This window comes from Pseudophryne corroboree, chromosome 1, assembly GCF_028390025.1.
Source record: "Pseudophryne corroboree isolate aPseCor3 chromosome 1, aPseCor3.hap2, whole genome shotgun sequence".
Taxonomy (NCBI): Eukaryota; Metazoa; Chordata; class Amphibia; order Anura; family Myobatrachidae; genus Pseudophryne; species Pseudophryne corroboree.
In genome coordinates, this window is record NC_086444.1 from 83641865 (window position 1) to 83663436 (window position 21572).

At 45.9% G+C, this 21572-nt stretch overlaps 1 protein-coding gene across 1 annotated transcript in view; it reads left to right on the forward strand.

Annotated features, from left to right (window-relative positions):
• Nucleotides 1–21572, forward strand: part of WDR70 (WD repeat domain 70) — a 672355-nt gene that overhangs the window by 81831 nt on the left and 568952 nt on the right. The window contains exon 7 of the mRNA XM_063961183.1: nucleotides 2174–2233. Coding sequence (XP_063817253.1) covers nucleotides 2174–2233 — 60 coding nt within the window. The remainder of the gene's footprint in view (nucleotides 1–2173; nucleotides 2234–21572) is intronic.

Genomic DNA, 21572 nt, shown 5'->3' on the forward strand with positions numbered 1-21572 from the left:
TCTTCGCTGGGCGGAAGATCATGTGATAGCACTGTCAGCAGTATTCATTCCGGGAGTGGACAACTGGGAAGCAGACTTCCTCAGCAGACACGATCTACACCCGGGAGAGTGGGGACTTCATCCAGAAGTCTTCCACATGATTGTGAACCGTTGGGAAAAACCAATGGTGGATATGATGGCGTCCCGCCTCAACAAAAAACTGGACAGGTATTGCGCCAGGTCAAGAGACCCTCAGGCAATAGCTGTGGACGCTCTGGTAACACCGTGGGTGTTCCAGTCAGTGTATGAGTTCCCTCCTCTGCCTCTCATACCAAAAGTACTGAGAATTATACGGCAAAAGGGAGTAAGAACGATACTAGTGGCTCCGGATTGGCCAAGAAGAACTTGGTACCCGGAACTTCAAGAGATGCTCACGGAGGATCCGTGGCCTCTACCTCTAAGATGGGACCTGCTTCAGCAGGGACCGTGTCTATTCCAAGACTTACCGCGGCTGCGTTTGACGGCATGGCGGTTGAACGCCGAATTCTAAGGGAAAAAGGCATTCCGGAAGAGGTCATTCCTACACTGGTAAAAGCCAGGAAGGAGGTGACTGCACAACATTATCACCGCATTTGGAGAAAATATGTTGCGTGGTGTGAGGCCAGGAAGGCCCCCACGGAGGAATTTCAACTGGGTCGATTCCTACATTTCCTGCAAACAGGATTGTCTATGGGCCTCAAATTGGGGTCCATTAAGGTTCAAATTTCGGCCCTGTCGATTTTCTTCCAGAAAGAATTGGCTTCAGTTCCTGAAGTCCAGACTTTTGTAAAAGGAGTACTACATATACAGCCCCCGGTTGTGCCCCCAGTGGCACCGTGGGATCTTAATGTAGTCTTGGATTTTCTCAAATCCCATTGGTTTGAGCCGCTCAAATCGGTGGAGTTGAAGTATCTTACATGGAAAGTAACCATGCTACTGGCCCTGGCTTCAGCCAGGAGAGTATCAGAATTGGCGGCTTTATCATATAAGAGCCCATATCTGATTTTCCATACGGACAGGGCAGAACTGCGGACACATCCTCATTTTCTGCCTAAGGTGGTGTCAGCGTTTCACCTGAACCAGCCTATTGTGGTGCCTGCGACTACTAACGATTTGGAGGATTCCAAGTTGTTGGACGTGGTCCGGGCATTGAAAATATATATTTCAAGAACGGCGGGAGTCAGAAAGTCTGACTCACTGTTTATATTGTATGCACCCAACAAGATGGGTGCTCCTGCTTCTAAGCAGACGATTGCTCGTTGGATTTGTAGCACAATTCAACTTGCACATTCTGTGGCAGGCTTGCCACAACCTAAATCTGTCAAGGCCCATTCCACAAGGAAAGTGGGCTCATCCTGGGCGGCTGCCCGGGGGGTCTCGGCATTACAACTCTGCCGAGCTGCTACTTGGTCAGGGGAAAACACGTTTGCAAAATTCTACAAATTTGATACCCTGGCTGAGGAGGACCTTGAGTTCTCTCATTCGGTGCTGCAAAGTCATCCGCACTCTCCCGCCCGTTTGGGAGCTTTGGTATAATCCCCATGGTCCTGACGGAGTCCCCAGCATCCACTTAGGACGTTAGAGAAAATAAGAATTTACTTACCGATAATTCTATTTCTCGTAGTCCGTAGTGGATGCTGGGCGCCCATCCCAAGTGCGGATTGTCTGCAATACTTGTACGTAGTTATTGTTACAAACAAATTCGGGTTGTTATTGTTGTAAGCCGTCTGTTCAGAGGCTCCTACGTTTGTCATACTGTTAACTGGGTTCAGATCACAAGTTATACGGTGTGATTGGTGTGGCTGGTATGAGTCTTACCCGGGATTCAATATCCTTCCTTATTGTGTACGCTCGTCCGGGCACAGTATCCTAACTGAGGCTTGGAGGAGGGTCATAGGGGGAGGAGCCAGTACACACCACCTAATCCTAAAGCTTTATTTTTGTGCCCTGTCTCCTGCGGAGCCGCTATTCCCCATGGTCCTGACGGAGTCCCCAGCATCCACTACGGACTACGAGAAATAGAATTATCGGTAAGTAAATTCTTATTTTTTGTCTCCATAGTTCATATATTATATAGTATATATTATACAGACACAGTGATGCAAAACATTTACTGTATATCTAATTCATTGTAAATTGATGTTTGTTATTCTAGAACCTTGTGAAAAGGATTCCAGACTCGCATGAGATCACACTGCAGCATGGTACAAAAACTGTAAGTACCAGACGCCATATGAATATTATTACTGTTGGTATTATTGCTGTATGTTCTCAGCTGTGGCTCAGATACAGGTACTCACCACACAAATGCAGCACTTAGGAGGACTGTGTCATGAAAGCGTAGCACTGAGCCTGACAAGTCCCAGGAGTCTGCTAGATTAAACATTTTGGGATTTCCCATCCCCCCGGGTAATATAAAAGCTGCTTACATTTATATGGTATAATCATTTTTCTCGCTGTTTAAGTTAGAGGACCAGTGCATGGCATTTTCTCTTACATTCTGGAGGATGCTGGGGTTCATATTAGTACCATGGGGGTATAGACGGGTCCACCAGGAGCCATTGGCATGTTAAGAGTTTAATAGTGTGGGCTGGCTCCTCCCTTTATGCCCCTCCTACCAGACTCAGTTTAGAAAATGTGCCCGGAGGAGCCGGTCACAGCTAGGGGAGCTCTACAGAGTTCTCTTGGTAAAGAGTATTTTTCTTCCTTTTTATTTTACAGGGAGGCTGTTGTCGACAGCCTCCCTGCAGCGTGGGACTGGGGGAAGGGAGCAGTGTCCGCACCGCGGGGTCTTGAGCCACTGCTCCCACTGACTGGATGTTGGCTCCAGAGGGGTCTGATCGCGCCCCGCCGCAGGGGAACGCTCGCCCCGGCAGCCAGCCGCCACCCCCTCAGGAGCTGAAGTGTGGTAAGTGAGTCACTGTCCCCCCTTGCAAGCGGGGGGACAGTGTGAAGAGGGCAGCTACAGGGTCAGGAGCGCGGTCTCACCCGCGCTCCTGAAAGGCTCAGCGGTATCTTGGTGCGGCGCTGGGAGGGAGCGCCCTGGGCCAGCTCAGGACCCTACACTGGTTTTTCAGGCATGTCGGGGTCTGCGGACCCAGGTCAGCACAATCCTCCGGTCCAGTATAATCCTCATGTGAGCGGGAAGACAGCGCCATTGAAGGGGACGGAGCTTCTCCTCGGAGCGGACCCAGCAGCGTTCAGCGCCATTTTTCGTGCCTGCAGTCACGGTTCACTGGATCCAGGTCCCTCCAGAGCTTTCTCCAGCAGTCTGTACGGTACCAGGGGGCTGTAGAAGGGAGGGGAGGCTGCTTAAAGGCTGTGTCACCTATTAAGGGACACAGTCAGCGCTGGGAATTGACTCCCTTTACCTGAAAAGCGCTGTGTGTGGGTTGGCTCCAATCTCTGTGTCTCTCTGCCATTCTTGGGGGGGAAACTCTGTCTACATAATACCCTGTGTGTTTGTGGGGTGTTTGAGTGTGTGTGACAACATGTGTAGGGACACTGTTTCATATGCTGCAGAGGATTTGTCTTCACAGGAAGACTCCATTCCATGTAATCAGGATTGCACTGTTTTAGCTCAGATCCCAGCTAGAGACCCAGAATGGTTAGTCTCTCTGAGGGGGACTATTTCTCAGATTTCTGATAGGGTTGCTAGGACTGAGCATGCCACTCAGGTCCTCCAGTCCTCTATGGTGGTATGGTCTGATTCTGCCTCCTCGGGGTCCCTTGCGGTACATTCTCATAAAATTGCGCTTGCAATTATGCAGGATGACACGGACCTGACTCTGACACTGCAACGGTGATGGGGATGTGTTGAGGGGGACGGCATCACTTGCCAAGGGGGTGCAGTTGATGATTAAGGCTGTTAGGGATGTTTTACACATTTCGGACACAGCTCCGGAACAGGTGGAGGAGGCCTTCTTTACGGATAAGAAGAAGCCCCCCCTCACCTTCCCGGCATCCAAAGATTTGAATGTTATCTTTGAAAAGGCATGGGAAACTCCAGAAAAGAAATTCCAGATTCCCAAGAGGGTCTTGGTGGCTTTTCCCTTCCCAGAGGAAGATAGGAAGAGATGGGAGTCCCCGCCAATAGTTGACGCCTCTGTATCCAGGCTGTCCAAGCAGGTGGTATTACCGGTCACGGGATCTACCGCGTTAAAGGACCCGGCAGATCGCAAGGTGGATGCTACACTGAAATCTATTTACACGGCTTCAGGGGCTCTATTGCGGCCTACTATAGCCTGTGCTTGGATTGCTAAAGCTATTGCCAGGTGGTCAATCACTCTGCAGGAGGAATCGACTACACTGGACAAAGGTGACGTTGATTTATTTTTACGTAATATTCAGGATTCTGCAGGGTTCCTGGTGGGTTACATGAAGGACCTGGGTTCCATGGCTGCGGGGATCTCTTCCATGTCCGTCTCGGCTCGCAGAGGTCTCTGGCTGCGCAACTGGTCTGCGTACTTGGAATCCAGGAAGTGTGTGGAGGGCTTACCATACAAGGGTCAGGCTCTCTTTGGGGAGGCGCTGGATGCGTGGATTGCCACGGCTACCGCGGGTAAGTCTCCTTTTCTCCCCTCAGCTGCACCTGCTACGAAGAAGCCTTTTTCATCTACCACGTCGCAGTCCTTTCGGCCCGCGAGGCCTAGAAAGAAAAAGCCTTCAAACACCTTCTTCAGAGGTGGTCGTGCCCAAGGAAAAAAAACTGCTCCCGCAGGTTCCCAGGTCCAGAAGCCCGCTTCTGATACCCCTAAGTCCTTCTCATGACTGTGGACAGCTAGGCCTGGAGGAAGGTCAGGTGGGGGCAAGACTCTGGCAGTTCAGCCACGTCTGGGTGTCGTCGGGTCTGGACCCCTGGATTCTGGAGATAGTGTCCAGAGGGTACAGACTGGAGTTTCAAGATCCCCCGCCTCACCGTTTCTTCAAGTCAGGCTTGCCAGCCCTGCTTGCAGACAGGACAATTCTTCTGGAGGCCATCGGAAAATTGGTGGTATCAAAGGTCATTGTTCCGGTCCCACTTCAGCAGTGGAACAAGGGTTAACATTCGAACCTTTTTGTGGTACTGAAACCGGATGGTTCGGTACGGCCTATTCTAAACTTAAAATCTTTGAATCCTTATCTCAGGGAGTTCAAATTCAAGATGGAATCTCTGAGAGCTGTCATCTCAGGACTGTTGGAGGGGGAGTTCCTGGTGTCCCTGGACATCAAGGATGCTTACCTCCACATTCCCATTTGGGCGCTGCATCAAGCATATCTCAGGTTTGCGCTGATAGACAATCACTATCAGTTCCAGGTGCTACCGTTTGGCCTCTCCACCGAGGATCTTCACCAAGGTGATGGCGGAGATGATGGTTCTCCTCCGCAAACAGGGGGTGAACATAATTCCATATCTGGACGATCTTCTGATCAAGGCGTCGTCCAGGGAGAGGTTGTTGCTTTCCATCGCGCTCACGACGCGGCTGCTCAGGAGGCACGGTTGGATCCTAAACCTTCCAAAGTCTCATTTGGAGCCGACATGGCGGCTGTCGTTCCTGGGAATGATCCTCAACACGGAAGTGCAGAGGGTGTTTCTCCCGGTGGAGAAAGCGTTGGTGATTCAAGCAATGGTCCGGGAGGTCCTAAAGCCTGCCCGGGTATCGGTTCATCAATGCATACGCCTTCTGGGGAAGATGGCTGCTGCCTATGAGGCTCTGCAGTATGGCAGGTTTCATGCCCGACCTTTTCAGCTGGACCTATTGGACCAGTGGCCGGGCTGTCACCTACACATGCACAAGAGGATACGCCTGTCTACGAAAGCCAGGATTTCACTCCTTTGGTGGCTGCAACTTCCACACCCTCTGGAAGGGAGAAGGTTCGGAATTCAAGACTGGATCCTTTTAACCACAGATGCAAGTCTAAGAGGTTGGGGAGCAGTCGCTCTGGGGGAAACCTTTCAGGGACGATGGTTGGATCAAGAGTCGCTTCTCCCAATAAACATCCTGGAACTCAGGGCCGTTTACAACGCTCTTCTGTAAGCAGCACACCTTCTACAGGATCGGGCTGTTCAGGTGCAGTCGGACAATGTGACCACGGTGGCCTACATAAACCGACAAGGCAGAACGAAGAGCAGAGCTGCCATGGCAGAGGTGTCAAAAATCCTCATCTGGGCAGAAAGGCACGCGGTGGCGATGTCTGCAATCTTCATTCCGGGCGTAGACAACTGGGAAGCAGCTTCCTCAGCAGACACGATCTCCATCCAGGGGAGTGGGGCCTCCATCCGGAGGTGTTCAAGGAGGTAACCGGTTGGTGGGGGGTTCCTCACATAGACCTGATGGCCTCCCGCCTCAACAAAAATCTACGGAGGTACTGTTCCAGGTCAAGAGACCCACAGGCAGTGGCGGTGGACGCACTGGTAACACCGTGGGTGTTCAAGTCAGTGTATGTGTTCCCTCTACTTCCTCTGATACCAAAGGTTCTTCAGCTCGTGAGAAGAACAGAGGTTCTGGCAATCCTCATTGCTCCGGACTGGCCAAGGAGGGCTTGGTACGCGGATCTGCTGGATCTTCTGCTGGAAGATCCACGGCCTTTACCTCTTCGGGAGGCTCTGCTTCTGCAGGGGCCGTTCGCTTATCAAGACTTACCGCGGCTTCGTTTGACGGCATGGCGGTTGAACGCCAGATCTTAGCTTGGAAGGGTATCCCGTGTGAGGTCATTCCTACCCTGATACAGGCCAGGAAGGGGATAACGTCTAAGCAATACCATCGCATTAGAAGAAATATGTTTCTTGGTGTGAGGCCAAGATGTTTCCGGCGGTGGAGTTTCAACTTGGACGTTTTCTCCTTTTCCTGCAAGCAGGGGTGGATTTGGGACTGAGACTGGGCTCCATCAAGGTCCAGATCTCTGCTTTGTCCATCTTCTTCCAAAAACAATTGGCTGTTCTTCCTGAGGTTCAGACCTTTTTGAAAGGAGTTCTGCACATCCTGCCTCCCTCTGTGGCGCCTATGGCTCCATGGGATCTTGATGTGGTGTTGCAGTTCCTGCAATCTGATTGGTTTGAGCCTCTACAGGAGGCTGATCTCAAGTTTCTCACGTGGAAGGCGGTCACCTTGTTGGCCTTGGCTTCTGCACGACGCGTGTCGGAATTGGGGGCTTTATCTTGTAAAAGCCCCTATCTGATCTTCCATGAAGACAGGGCGGAACTTAGGACTCGTCCACAGTTCCTACCTAAGGTTGTGTCGGCTTTCCACATCAACCAACCTATTGTGGTGCCAGTGGCTACTGACTCCTCTATTGCTTCAAACGCCTTGGATGTAGTGAGGACATTGAAGATTTACGTGAAGAGGACCGCTCGTCATAGTAAAAGTGACTCTGTTTGTCCTCTATGATCCAAAGAAAATTGGATGTCCTGCTTCTAAGCAGTCGATTTCACGCTGGATCAGGTTCACTATCCAGCATGCTTATTCCACGGCAGGATTGCCGTGTCCAAAATCTGTAAAGGCCCACTCTACTCGTAAAGTGGGCTCTTCCTGGGCGGCTGCCCGGGGTGTCTCGGCGGTGCAACTCTGCCGAGCAGCTACTTGGTCTGTGTCGAACACGTTTGCCAAGTTTTACAAGTTCGATACTTTGTCCTCTGGTGACCTCCAGTTTGGTCAAGCAGTGTTGCAGGAGCCTCCGCGCTCTCCCTCCCGTTCTGGGAGCTTTGTACATCCCCATGGTACTAATATGGACCCCAGCAGCCTCTAGGACGTAAGAGAAAATAGGATTTTGGTTACCTACCGGTAAATCCTTTTCTCGTAGTCCATAGAGGATGCTGGGTGCCTGCCCAGTGCTTCGTTTTCCTGCATTGGTTTTCTGGTTCAGTGTTACCTGGTTCCTAGGTAAGTTCTGCGTTATTTACTGTTTCAGCTGTAGCTGAAGTTATTCCGGCATGTTGGCCGGATTTTCATGTCTGTGTGAGCTGGTATGAATCTCACCACTATCTGTGTTATTCCTTCTCTCAAAGTTTGTCGTCTCCTCGGGCACAGTTTCTAGACTGAGTCTGGTAGGAGGGGCATAGAGGGAGGAGCCAGCCCACACTATTAAACTCTTAAAGTGCCAATGGCTCCTGGTGGACCCGTCTATACCTCCATGGTACTAATATGGACCCCAGCATCCTCTACGTACTACGAGAAAAAGGATTTACCGGTAGGTAACCAAAATCCTATTTTCTTGAAGCTAAAATGGCTATGCCCCACGCTCTGCATTCTTTGCTTGCCCTCTGCCCAATACTAGGCATTCCTTGCTTGCCCTGTGCCCCACGTCTGGCATTCCTTGCTTGCCCTGTGTACCATGCTCTGCATTTCTTGTTTGCCCAGTGTCTCACGCACAACATTTCTTGCTTGCCCTGTGCCCCAGTCACAGCATTCCTTTCCCTGTGCCCCACGCCCAAAATTCCTTGCTTGCCCTGTGCCCCACGCCCAAAATTCCTTGCTTGCCCTGTGCCCCACACCCAAAATTCCTTGCTTGCCATGTGGCTCATGCCTGGCATTCCTTGCTTGCCCTGTGTCTCACGCCTGGCATTCCTTGCCCCATGTCCCCCATCTGGCATTCCTTGCTTGCCATTTATATCATGCCTGCTTCACCAGTATCATTGCAGCTCAATCGGTCCTGCGATTCGAGGCACACAAAATGTGTGACACATGCAATTTATTAGGGATTTAGAAGCATGCGTAGTCGCAAAAAAAAAAAGGCAAATTACATGATCGTCTGCATTGCATCAGACTCAGAATGACTGCTTCTCCATCTTTACCACCTAAGACTACCATCACAAAGCGTAACATTGAGGCTATTGACACCACTTCCCTATCTTCCCTGTTTGACTCGCTGCTCTCTCTTATTCTCTCTCATTCCTGCCCTGAACAGGCTACTTCTTTATACAGTGCATCCCTTACCTCTGCTCTTGACTCGCCCCACCAACCACTATTCACCCTCGCAGATCGACACCTCAACCCTGGCACACCAAATGCACCAGTTATCTGCAAAAATGCTCACGTACCGCTGAGCGACAGTGGAAGAAATCACGCTCTAAGGCCGACTTCCTCCACTACAGATTTATGCTCTCATCCTACTTTCCTGTCCTTACCCTCTCTAAACAATCTTACTTCAAAAACCTCATCTCCTCCCAATACTCAAACCTCTTTGCCACTGTCAACTCGCTCCTCTGCTCATCCCCGCCTCAACTCCCCTTTTCACTTTCTGCTCTTGACTTTGCCACCTACTTCACATCCAAAATTGACTCCATTCGTCAGGACATAACATCCCACCAGAACCTGAGCAACCCCCCTCCTCCATTTCCCGACCCTCCCCCCCCCCCCCTTCCTTCCCTCCTACCAACTCCCCACTTGACCCTATTCCCTCCCGCCTTGTCCGCTTCCTCTCTTCTGCCTGTTCTCATCTTGCCCATCTACTCAATCTCTCACTCTCATCAGGCACTGTCCCTTCTGCCTTCAAGCATGCACTTCTCTCCCCTTTTCTTAAAAAACCTACCCTTGATCCAACCAATCTCTCCAGCTACCGACCCATCTCTCTTCTCCCTTTTGCCTCCAAACTCCTTGAACGTGTTGTCTAGAACCGCCTCACTGTCTATCTTTCTTCCCATTCAGTGCTTGACCCTTTCCAGTCTGGTTTCCATCCTCAGCACTCCACTGAAACTGTCCTCACGAAAGTGTGCAATGACCTCCTTGCTGCTAATTCCAGGGGCCACTACTCTCTGCTTATTCTCCCTGACCTCTCTGCTGCTTTTGACATTGTAGACCACCCTCTTCTCCTGCAAATCCTTTACTCACTTGGTTTGCTTGATACTGCTCTCTCCTGGCTGTCCTCCTACTTTTCTGACCGTTCCTTCTCTGTCCCCTCTCATGACTCCACCCCCCCCCCCTCCCCCCACACACACTTTCTCTACCAGTAGGTGTCCCCCAAGGTTCTGTTCTTGGGCCTCTCCTATTCTCTCTCTACACATCCTCATTAGGTGAGCTCATTAGCTCTTTTGACTTAAAATATCATCTCTACGCTGATGATACTCAAATCTACCTTTCCTCCCCTGACCTCTCCCCTGCTCTCCTCACTTGTATCTCAAAGTGTCTGTCTGCTGTTTCCTCCTGGATGTCCCAGCGCTTTCTTATACTTAACATGTCTAAGACTGAGCTGATCATCTTTCCTCCCGCATAATCTCATCTCCCACAATTTCATTATCCATTGATGGCACAACTATCTCCTCTAGCCCCCAAGTGCGTTGTCTTGGAGTAATCCTTGACTCCTCCCTCTCCCCACCAACCCACACATTCAGCACCTCTCACAAACCTGCCATTTCCATCTAAAAAACATCTCCAGGAACATACCCTTTCTCACCCAGGATGCTACGAAGACCCTCATCCACTCACTGGTCATCTCCAGATTGGACTACTGCAATCTCCTCCTACCTGGCCTCCCTCAAAAATGCTTCTCTCCAGTCCAATCTATCCTCAATGCTGCTGCCCGTCTCATCTTCCTCACCAAACGTACTACATCCACATCCCCTCTCTTGCAGGACCTTCACTGGCTACCATTCCCATTCAGACTTCAATTCAAGCTTCTCACACTCACCTACAAAGCCCTCACCAACTCTTCTGCCTCTTACATCTCTGACCTTATCTCTCTTTACATTCCCACCCGTCCTCTTCGCTCTGCTAATGCACACCGTCTCTCCTGCCTACTGATTACCTCCTCCCACTCCTACCTACAAGATTTTGCACGTGCTGCTCCCTATCTCTGGAATGCTCTACCTCTCCCCATCCGACTCTCGACCTCTCTACGAAACTTTTAAACGGGCTCTCAAGACCCACTTCTTCACCAAACCCAGCCAACTCTCCTCCTAACCCTCTTGTCTATGCTCAATGTCTACCCCTTCTGTGTCACCCTGGTCTGTTAGCGCCTCACCTTTTAGATTGTAAGCTTGCAAGAGCAGGGACTTCTTTCCTCATGTGCCTTTCCTTTTCTTACTTACACAATCTTATACTCCTTACTCCCTTTGGTGGCACCTAAGCGCTGGTTTTCCATACCTGTCCTATATTGTCTTGAACTGTAAAGGGGGGTACTACTACTCACGGAGCGATAATCTAAGCAATCTGACTAGATTGCTTAAATTTTAAGCATGATCGCTCCGTGTGTACCCCCTACAGCGATAGCGATGCGCAGCCCCGTGCATCGCTATCGCTGGTGCTAGATTGCCCCCCCCCCCCTCGTCTCCCCCCGCATGCTCAGCACATATCGCGCTGTGCTGAGCGGTGGGAGAGATGTGTGCTGAGCGGTTCGCTCAGCACACATCTCTCCCACATCGGCCCGTGAATACGGCCCTTAAGTGCTGTTTTCTTGTTTGCTCATTTGATTATGTACTGTGTAATGGGCGCTGCTGATCCCTTGTCTGTGAGGACTGAGCAGTCTAGAGGTAATAACATAACGATATACAGCAAAAGAACACTTAGAAAATAAAAGGGACCATACTATAACATTTATATTTAGACATAAAACATTGTGTAATTGGTATAATAATATGAAGAAGAATATGCATAAACTATTGGATGGTGCACTAAGTCGGGTACACTACTATACTGTGCACATTAAATTAAAGGGAAAGAAAATTACAAGAAATGTTCATGATCCTCAATTTCTACAATTCAACAAAACAATGATGTAAACTCATGAGGTTTAGATGTTGAAGTGTCCTCACATTCCAGCTAATGCCTGTTTTCATGGCCCGTGGGTTGGAAAAACTATAATATCTTAGTGGAATGACCCTTCACTCCTACCAGTAGACGGACACAAAGGACTCACACTTGGGAATTAAATTGCCCGTGGATTACTACACTTTAGTCACTGAAGCATGACATGGGTCAACGCAGTTCTTCAATCTCAAGCTGCCAGTCTCTAAATCAGTTCCTAAATCTTGTTCTTTAAAACTCTGACCTCTTATTTGGGATCTTTGAAAGTGTCCTGCAGGATAACCCTGATCACAGTGCAGTGATTAATGTGTGGCAGATAAAGAGGTGACACAGAGGGTTCCTTTCATGGACTGAGAGTAAAAGCCGAACTCTCTTCATTCCACCCCCCCTGTGCTTTTACAGCTCCATTTCAAAAGCATCTAGCAGCTATGAGTTGTGAAAGCAAGCCCCATTTATTGGTACACCCGGGCTTCCTAACTCCTCAGTGCCAGGACAGCTGGTGTCTGGTTGACCTGAAGATTTAAGCATGTAATAACAGTTCATGTTAATCAGAGTTAATCATTGTCACCTAACAACGCCCTATTGAGCTATATATGTTCCTTCACATGTTCCCTCTGTGCCACTATGCTGCCCATTCTTAAGATCATTGGTTCAGCTACCTCCACTGGTGATGGGTGGTCTTTAGTGCACAAGAATGCATGTACTTCCTCTTTAATTACTAACACTATTGTGTGTTCTTGACAGTTATAGTTACTTTTTATGAATGTACATATTTGCCACCTGGCTGCATTGTCACTCGTCCTGCTTTACTGCAGCTGACGCTGCAGCGTACGGGATTCTCTTATTTCTCTATTCTCTATTATTTACATAACGTTATGGCTTTATGATAGCTTTTCTTCCTTTTTTTGCATATAGTTTCTTAGCTTTTGACCTGGTGCAGGTTATTGGGTTTAATTAAGTGGTTTGGATGTGAGCAGCCCACCCAAACCGTTTGTTAATAACTGAGCTGAATGGTGCACTTGAAATGTTAGGATTCATCCACATTGTAGAGGAGAAGAAAGTTTAGACAGTCTGACTGCTGACTAGATAATATCAGCTCACAGTGTGTTTATTATTCTCACCGCCATAAGGTGCAAGTCATTGTTATGAGTTTTCCTCTAACAGAGTCTTAAGGGCCCCATACACTAGAACAATGATGCCCGATTTCAGCAAATTTCAGGCATTCGTGCCGATATATCGGGTGAAATCGGGCATTTTGGAGATGTTTCTGATCCGATGCGCGTTCCTGTGAGGGTCAAATCGGCTCCCCTAGATCGTTGGTGCACTCGTGATATGTCAGTTCCCGCAGGCATGGCTGGGATCGCATACAATATAACGCATGAAAAAAAAAAGGACCAAATCGTTTGGAATCGTATGTAACCACTCCCGGGAAGCTCCCGGGAGAGTTCAAGGGAAATCGCCTCCGACTTCAGCCTCAGACATATCGTTCTAGTGTATTGGGCCCTTAACAGTGAATATATTTACAGTGCATCCGGAAAGTATTCACAGTGCTTCCCATTTTTTCCACATTTTGTTATGTTACATCCTTATTCTAAAATGGAATAAATTAATTTTTCCCCTCAAAATTCTACACATAATACCCCATAAATACAACATGAAAAAAGTTTTTTTTGAGATTGTTGTAAATTTTTTAAAAATAAAAAACTAAGAAATCACATGTACATAAGTACACTGGCAGCAATAACAGCCTCAGGTCTTTTTGAATATGATGCTACAAGCTTGGCACACCTATCTTTGGGCAGTTTTGCCCATTCCTCTTTGCATCACTTCTCAAGCTACATCAGGTTGGTTGGGAAGTGTCGGTGCACAGCCATTTTCAGATCTGTCCAGAGATGTTCAATCGGATTCAAGTCTGGGCTCTGGCTGGGTCACTCAAGGACATTCACAGAGTTATCCTGAAGCCACTCCTTTGATATCTTGGCTGTGGGCTTAGGGTCGTTGTCCTGCTGAAAGATGAATCGTCACCCCAGTCTGAGGTCAAGAGCGCTCTGGAGCAGGTTTTCATTCAGGATGTCTCTGTACATTGCAGCATTCATCTTTCCCTCTATCCTGACTAGTCTCCCAGTTCCTGCCGCTGAAAAACATCTCCATAGCATGATGCTGCCACCACCATGCTTCACTGTAGGGATGGTATTGGTCTGGTGATGAGAGGTTCCTGGTTTCCTCCAAACATGACGCCTGGCTTTGACGCCAAAGAGTTCAATCTTTGTCTCATCAGCCCATAGAGTTTTGTTTCTCATGGTCTGAGAGTCCTTCAGGTGCATTATGGCAAACTCCGGGCAGGCTGCTATATGTTTTCACTAAGGAGTGGCTTCCGTCTGGCCACTCTACCATACAAGCCTGATTGGTGGATTGCTGCAGAGATGGTTGTCCTCTCCACAGAGGATTGCTGTAGCTCTGACAGAGTGACCATTGGGTTCTTGGTCACCTCCCTGACTATGGCCCTTCTCCCCCTGATCGCTCAGTTTAGATAGCCGGCCAGCTCTAGGAAGAGTCCTGGTGGTTCCAAACTTCTTCCATTTTACGGATTATGGAGGCCACTATGCTCATTGGGACCTTCAAAGCAGCAGATATTTTTCTATATTCTTCCCCAGATTTGTGCCTCGAGACAATCCTGTCTCGGAGGTCTATAGACAATTCTTTTGACTTCATGCTTGGTTTGTGCACAATTCCCTATTACGCTCCTCTGCAAATCTCCACAGGAATTGCGTATTTCAATCTATATTAACGTGAGTCAGCGGCCTCGCGCCACCAAGCCTCCACTTACTCGGTGTACCACGGGACCTGATTTCCGGGGTTCAAATCCACTCACTCCTACGTTCGCTCACTCGAATACACTTTGGTTTTTCTGTACAGAAAATTTCAATTCATTCAGATAGGCAGCTTTACCCCAGAGGCAATACAGTTTAAACAAAAGTTTTATACTAATCTGCTTTAGAAACCGGGTAGTTTTGTGCTATTGTATTAAATGTCTACTATCCCACCTTTGAACTAAATGACACTATTGTATAATTTGTACTTAGCGTACCGTGCGTGTCTCTTACGCTGCGTGCGCAGTCCTTTACTTTGTCCGAGACACGTGTACAAAACCCTGCGTCCGCAATAAAACAAATCACCCAGCTCTATAAATGTGAACAATACTAATTACTATTGCCCACTAGATACAACTTGTTCTGTATAAACTTTTATGCAGACCTGCGTTTGTGTCTTTACACTTACTTCCTTAAAATACTGTTATTTCAAATTTACCTATATAGCAACAAATGTATCCTATTTCACACAGATCTATAATGACTCTGGCAATAATCAATAATTTAAATGATATGATTCAGATTGGACAGCTATCTTGCAGAACATACACTGATATAAATATACACATAATTATAATAATATATTATATATATGTACCATTCACTGGTCTTCTATGAGACACCTTACCTCTTATTTGCATATCAAAGCTATTTGCTTTTCCCTTCTAAGAAAAAGCAGTTACACAGGTTAATTTACATTTCAATGGCTATCCTATAGCAAGCAGATTCTACAAGTCTTGGAAGGAAAAAGAGAAGAAAAAACCCCCTTTCTTTCCTTTTTCTATCTGTGTGCAATCCCCTCACTTGATGTAAAGTAATTACGCACAGACAAGAAGGACAGAAAAAAAAAACTTATCTCACCATTTACTCTCATTAGGCCCAATTGAAACTATTTGTAATTGACTATGGCATGGGTTAAATAAATGCATTGGTAACTCATAAATGGTGTTTGATGTGAACAAGGAAAGCTGATTGTTCTGAGCAGAGTGAAAATCAGCTATTTAGAAAATGACCTTCCTAAAATGGCCACTGCTCCTCCCCCTTCCACATCCATGAGGTTTACACAAAATGGTGGACAGACCATGTGGTTAGTCCAAAATGGAGGACAGACCATGCGGCTTCCTTCGTCACAAAGAAATCACACATTATACAAGCACCAGAAGTTATTTTAGGCCTAAGTTAAAAAAAAAAACTATATCAAGGCTATGCAGCAACTTTTAAATGTACTTTGAAACCTGCTTCACAGATAAACAATCCAATCTGAATCAAATACAGTATGACTTATTTGAACTTTGTTTTGCAACAATAAAAATACATTTTAGCATCTTAAATATTATGAGAAACACATTGTCCCTTGAAATTTCATATCATTGGCTTACTGATATCACAACAATACACGTGGATGTTATTTTCATCAGCGTCGCGATGCGTCCATCGGAGCCGGTCGATTACAGCCGCGTTTGTAATGTACAGTGCATCATTAAGACCATGATATCCCGGACGAGCACCCATCTGTGTAGGCCAAATTGCTTTCTCACAAATATTTAAAATGCCCACTCTAATATATACTGCAGACACCAGGCGCATCTTTTTACCATATACGATAAAAGTGCGCTGTACATCGCAAAACACTGCATCCCATAAGGGAAAACAATACACCCACACATTATCTGAGTTCCAAAGCTCATTGATGTATATATTTGTTATTAAAAGGATATGGATTCAATATATTACAATGTACAGTATACCTATAGTTACAACTCATACAGTAAGCAGTTAATACATACAGTTACAGTTACAGTTACATACAGTTACAGGCCAGCGATACAACACCATTCCCTCAATGCTTATGTCTCTCTCTCTCTGTAAAATCATGCTGGGACTCCATCTTACTCTGAGGCCAAAACAGGAACTGCCTCCTGTGTGATCAGCAATGTGTTATATAGTTTGGGGGAGGGGACTCTCATTCATGATGAGTCACTGGTTTGTTCGTGTGCTGATCAGGTTCAGCCTTGGGGACGTCTGAGGGGCTGGCCTGAGCTTCCTGTCCACTACCTGTTTGGAATATCTATTCTAATAAAAGTGATTTTAGCATAATTATTTGTTGCAATGTCCTACAACTTAATAACCAGTATCAAATGAATCTACACATTAATCTGGTTGCTTTAATAGTAAATATGACAGGTCTATCTTGCTTCGTTCAAATAATACACATACATGACATTACTTCATTACATAATTTTAAATCATCATGATGTCTGGCGCTTGATATTATTATAATTATGTACTGCATGAAATAAGTGTCGAATCCATCTCTGTGGCATGTCCGTGTAAATGAGTGTGTTACCATATATTGCTGTGCTCGCTGTGCGTATTTGCAAGTATAGCGACTCCTGTGTAGTTTGTATGTTCTTTTTATGTAATATTTTTGACTTCGACAATGTTAAGATCTTTTAGCCTTTCCGGCTAAGTTTTGTGATGTAGGCCATGCACCATTTTAGTTGCCCTTCTTTGTACACTCTCTAATGTATTTATATCCTTCTGGAGATATGGTCTCCAGAACTGGACACAGTATTCCAGATGGGGTCGTACCAATGACCTATACAGTGGCATTATCACTTCTTTTTTCCTGCTACTGATTCCTCTCCATATGCAACCAAGCACCTGACTTGCCTTTCTCATTGCTTTGTTGCATTGCTTTCCTGCCTTCAAGTCACTTGAATTAGTGACTACTAAATCCCTTTCCTCCTCAATAGTTTCCATTATAGTACCCTTGATACTATATTTAGCCTTTGGGTTTTTGAGACCCAAGTGCATGATTTTGAATTTTTTAGCATTAAACTGTAGTTGCCATGTTCTTGACCATTTCTCAAGCCTTCCTAGGTCATCAATCATTTGTTTTACCCCTCCCGGTGTGTCTACTCTGTTGCATATCTTTGTATCATCTGCAAAAAGGCATACCTTCCCTTCAGTACCATTTGCATTGTCACCAACAAAGATATTAAAGAGAACTGGACCAAGTACATATCCCTGGGGTACTCCACTGGTAACATTTCCCTCTATAGATTGCACTCCATTAACTACAACTGTCTGTTTCCTATCCTGCAACCAGTTTCTTATCCATTTAACTGTTCTATAATCCACCCCCACGCTTTCAAGTTTATTTAGCAGTCTGCGATGTGGGACGGTGTCAAATGCCTTACTAAAGTCTAGAGAAGACATAGCACTGAAACAGCCCTGGTGTGTGTGTTAAATGATCTTCTGATGGCAAAAGACAGAGGTGACTGTTCAATATTAATCCTTCTGGATCTCTCGGCAGCATTTGATACCGTGGACCACGGGCTTCTGATTGAGCGACTGATACACTTCTGTGGTCTGGATGGCACAGTCCTAAACTGGTTCAAATCATTTCTCACAGGCAGGTCACAGAGAGTATCATCTGGATTATACTCATCACCACCAGTGCCATTGCCATGTGGTGTCCCACAAGGTTCTATACTATCCCCCATGCTTTTTGCAGTATACATGCTCCCATTGGGCGAAATAATCAGGCGCCATGGCCTGGTCTACCACTGCTATGCAGATGATACACAACTGTACTTGTCCTTTGCTCCGGGCACTGATAACCCAGTAGCAACCCTGAATGGCTGTCTAGCTGAACTACAGGAGTGGATGAGCGCCAGTTGGCTGCGACTGAACCCGGATAAAACAGAGGTCCTTATAATACGACCGCAACATCAAAGGACAAGACTGCAGCATAGCCAACCAACTGGACTTACACTCGGGGATTCAGAATTACAGACCAGTGATCATGTGCGGAATCTTGGCGTTGTCCTGGATGATGGCTTGACACTTAAACATCAGATATCAGCCACAATCAAATCCTCATTCTTTCACCTGAGGAACATAGCCAGAATCAAGCACCTAATTCCCTCAGATGATATGCCAAAAGTCATACATGCATTTGTATCATCTCGATTAGACTACTGTAATGCCCTCTACCTTGGTCTACCAGCAAAAGAATTGCAACGCTTACAGCTGGTGCAAAACACAGCTGCCAGGCTGTTAACCAACCAGCCCCGTTCCAGCCACATAACACCCATCCTCTACTCCCTTCACTGGCTGCCTGTAAGATGGCGAATCCTCTTCAAGATTGGCTTACTGAGTTTCAAAGCATTACATGACCAAGGCCCAAGGTACCTGAAACAGCTTCTGATCCCATACTGCCCCACTCGATTACTGCGATCTGTAGATGAAGGACTTTTAGCAGTACCTAGAATCTACCGTAATTCATCTGGGGGTCGAGCTTTTAGTCATGCGGCTCCGACTCTATGGAACTCACTTCCCAGCACAGTGCGAGAGGCCCCAACTATAGAATCCTTCAAAAGTAGACTCAAGACTTTCCTGTTTACTCAAGCATTTCCATAGTGTCTCTTTTAGTATCTTCATGCTTCTGTATTTTATGAAAAATGTACTTCATTATTTTTCTGTACTATATTATGCTGTGTATCTGTTAAGCGCCTTGAGTCCTATTGGAGAAAGAGCGCTATATAAATAAAATTATTATTATTATTATTATTATAGATATGCTACATCTACAGCTCCCCCTTGATCTATTATTTTCGTCACAGAGTCAGAAAAGTCAATAATATTTGTTTGGCATGATCTCCCACCAGTAAATCCATGCTGTTTTGCATCCTCTAAGTTTGATTTAAGATATTCCACAACTCTTTCTTTTAATAGTTTTTCCATTACTTTCCCTACTACTGATGTAAGGCTTACTGGTCTGTAGTTACTTGCTTCTTCCTTGCTTCCACTTTTGTGCAGTGGAACTACATTTGCTCTTTTCCAGTATTCTGGAATGGCACCTGTACTTAGAGACTGGTTAAATAATTCTGTTAAAGGTGTAACCAGAACATCTATTAGCTCTTTGAGTATCCTTGGGTGTATCCCATCTGGTCCCATTGAGTTATCCACTTTTAGTTTTGAAAGTTCTGCTAGGACCTTCTCCTCTGTAACTGTTCTTTCATCTACCATATTTTTATGAATATCCTTGCAACTTAACTGTGGCCCCATCCCTTCTTCTGTAATAAATACTGAGCAAAAATAATTATTTAGGTGATCTGCTATTGCCTTGTCTCCCTCCACCAAATGCTTACTCTTTATCTTTAAGTCTTATTATTCCTCCATTTGATTTTCTCCTTTCACTTATATACTTAAAAATGTTTTGCCCCCTTTATCTACTGACTGGGCCATTTTCTCCTCAGCTTCTGCCTTTGCATGTCTAATCACTTTCTTAGCAACCTTCTGTCTGTCCAGATACACCTCTTTGTTGTTATTATTTTGAGTCTGTTTGTATTTCCTAAAAGCCATCTTTTTTGCTATCACACTAGTTGATACTTCTTTTGTGAACCACACTTTTCCTGGTGCTTTTCCTAACCCTTTTGATACAAAGGTCTGTTGCACTTAGTATTGCACTTTTCAGTTTTTCCCACCTCTCCTGCACTCCTTCCAAATTCCTCCAGTCCGCCAGTGAATCACTTAAAAAAACATCTCCCCATTTTTGCAAAGTCAGCATTTCTAAAATCCAACACCTTTGTTTTTGTGTGACAGGAGTTGGATCCTGTCTTTATACTAAACCATACTGCTTGATGATCACTGGATCCCAGGTGCTCACCCACATATATGTCGTATATCCTATCACCATTTGTAAGAATTAAATCTAATATTGAGTCTTTGCGAGTGGGCTCCCTCACCAATTGCTTGAGAGATGCTCCCTGTAAGGAATGGAGAAATTTGCCATTTGTAGCTGAACTTGCAAAAGACCCCTCCCAATTTACATCAGGTAAATTAAAGTCTCCCATGATTATGACTCCTCCCTTTAAAGCCATTTTAGTGATGTCCAACAATAGGTTCCTGTCCAAATCCTGCCCCTGGCCTGGTGGTCTATAGATCACCCCAATGCAAATAATGTCCTTCTCCGCAGTTTCTATGGTGACCCAAAGGGCCTCAGTTTTGTCTTCAATATTTTGTATTAAAGTAGCATTTATGCTTTTTTTCACATACATTGCTACCCCTCCTCCTATTCTTCCTATTCTATCCTTCCTAAATAAATTGTATCCTGCTATAGCTATGTCCCAGTCATCATTCTCATTGCACCATGGCTCTGTAATTGCCACAAAATCCAAGTTATCCCTTGTCATTATTGCAATTAGCTCAGGAATTTTGTCTCCTAAGCTCCTAGCAATAGCACACATAGCTTTAAGAATTTTGTCTGTGCATCTGTTATTAGTAGTTATGTCCAGACAGTACAAAATAAATTACAAGTTTAAAGTTGAAATTACCTGTTTGGAGATGTTGCTCAGTGTTTGTTTTTTTTACTAATCAGGAAGCACACTCTGTCCTGTACACCACGACTACACCTCAGTAAATGTAAAGATATAGTACCCTGACCACAATGGCCAAATGATCAAAGGAGGTACCCCAATTTCCATCACTTTGCACTTTTTCACCCCCAAACTGACTTTTGTTATTGGCTAACTGAAAGTAATTAAAAACTTCTAAAGTGCCTAATTAGTCATTAACTAGTGTCCAAGGGGTCCTGAAACAAGTCCCAATATTGTTACCCAGAAATAGAGATTTTCCCCAACTTTCTATCTGCTCCGAGTAGGTGAAGAGAAATTTATGATAAACCCAATAGAGAATTATCACATGTGAGTAATTGGATAGCTGCGATATTGCGGGTCGCGAAAAAAGCCGCATTTTCGCAGCGAAAACGGGTTATCGCGGCTATTTGGATATCCCCTTAGTTGCCATTAGACTCTTTCATTCATCAATTGTCTCTCTATCCATATCACACACACTCTCTCTCTCCTCTTCTATTAATCGTCATGTTTTTAGCTGTCTTCCTCCTCCCTCATCTCTTACTTCTGATGTAGCCATTTTGGAATCGGAATTGTTATTTTGC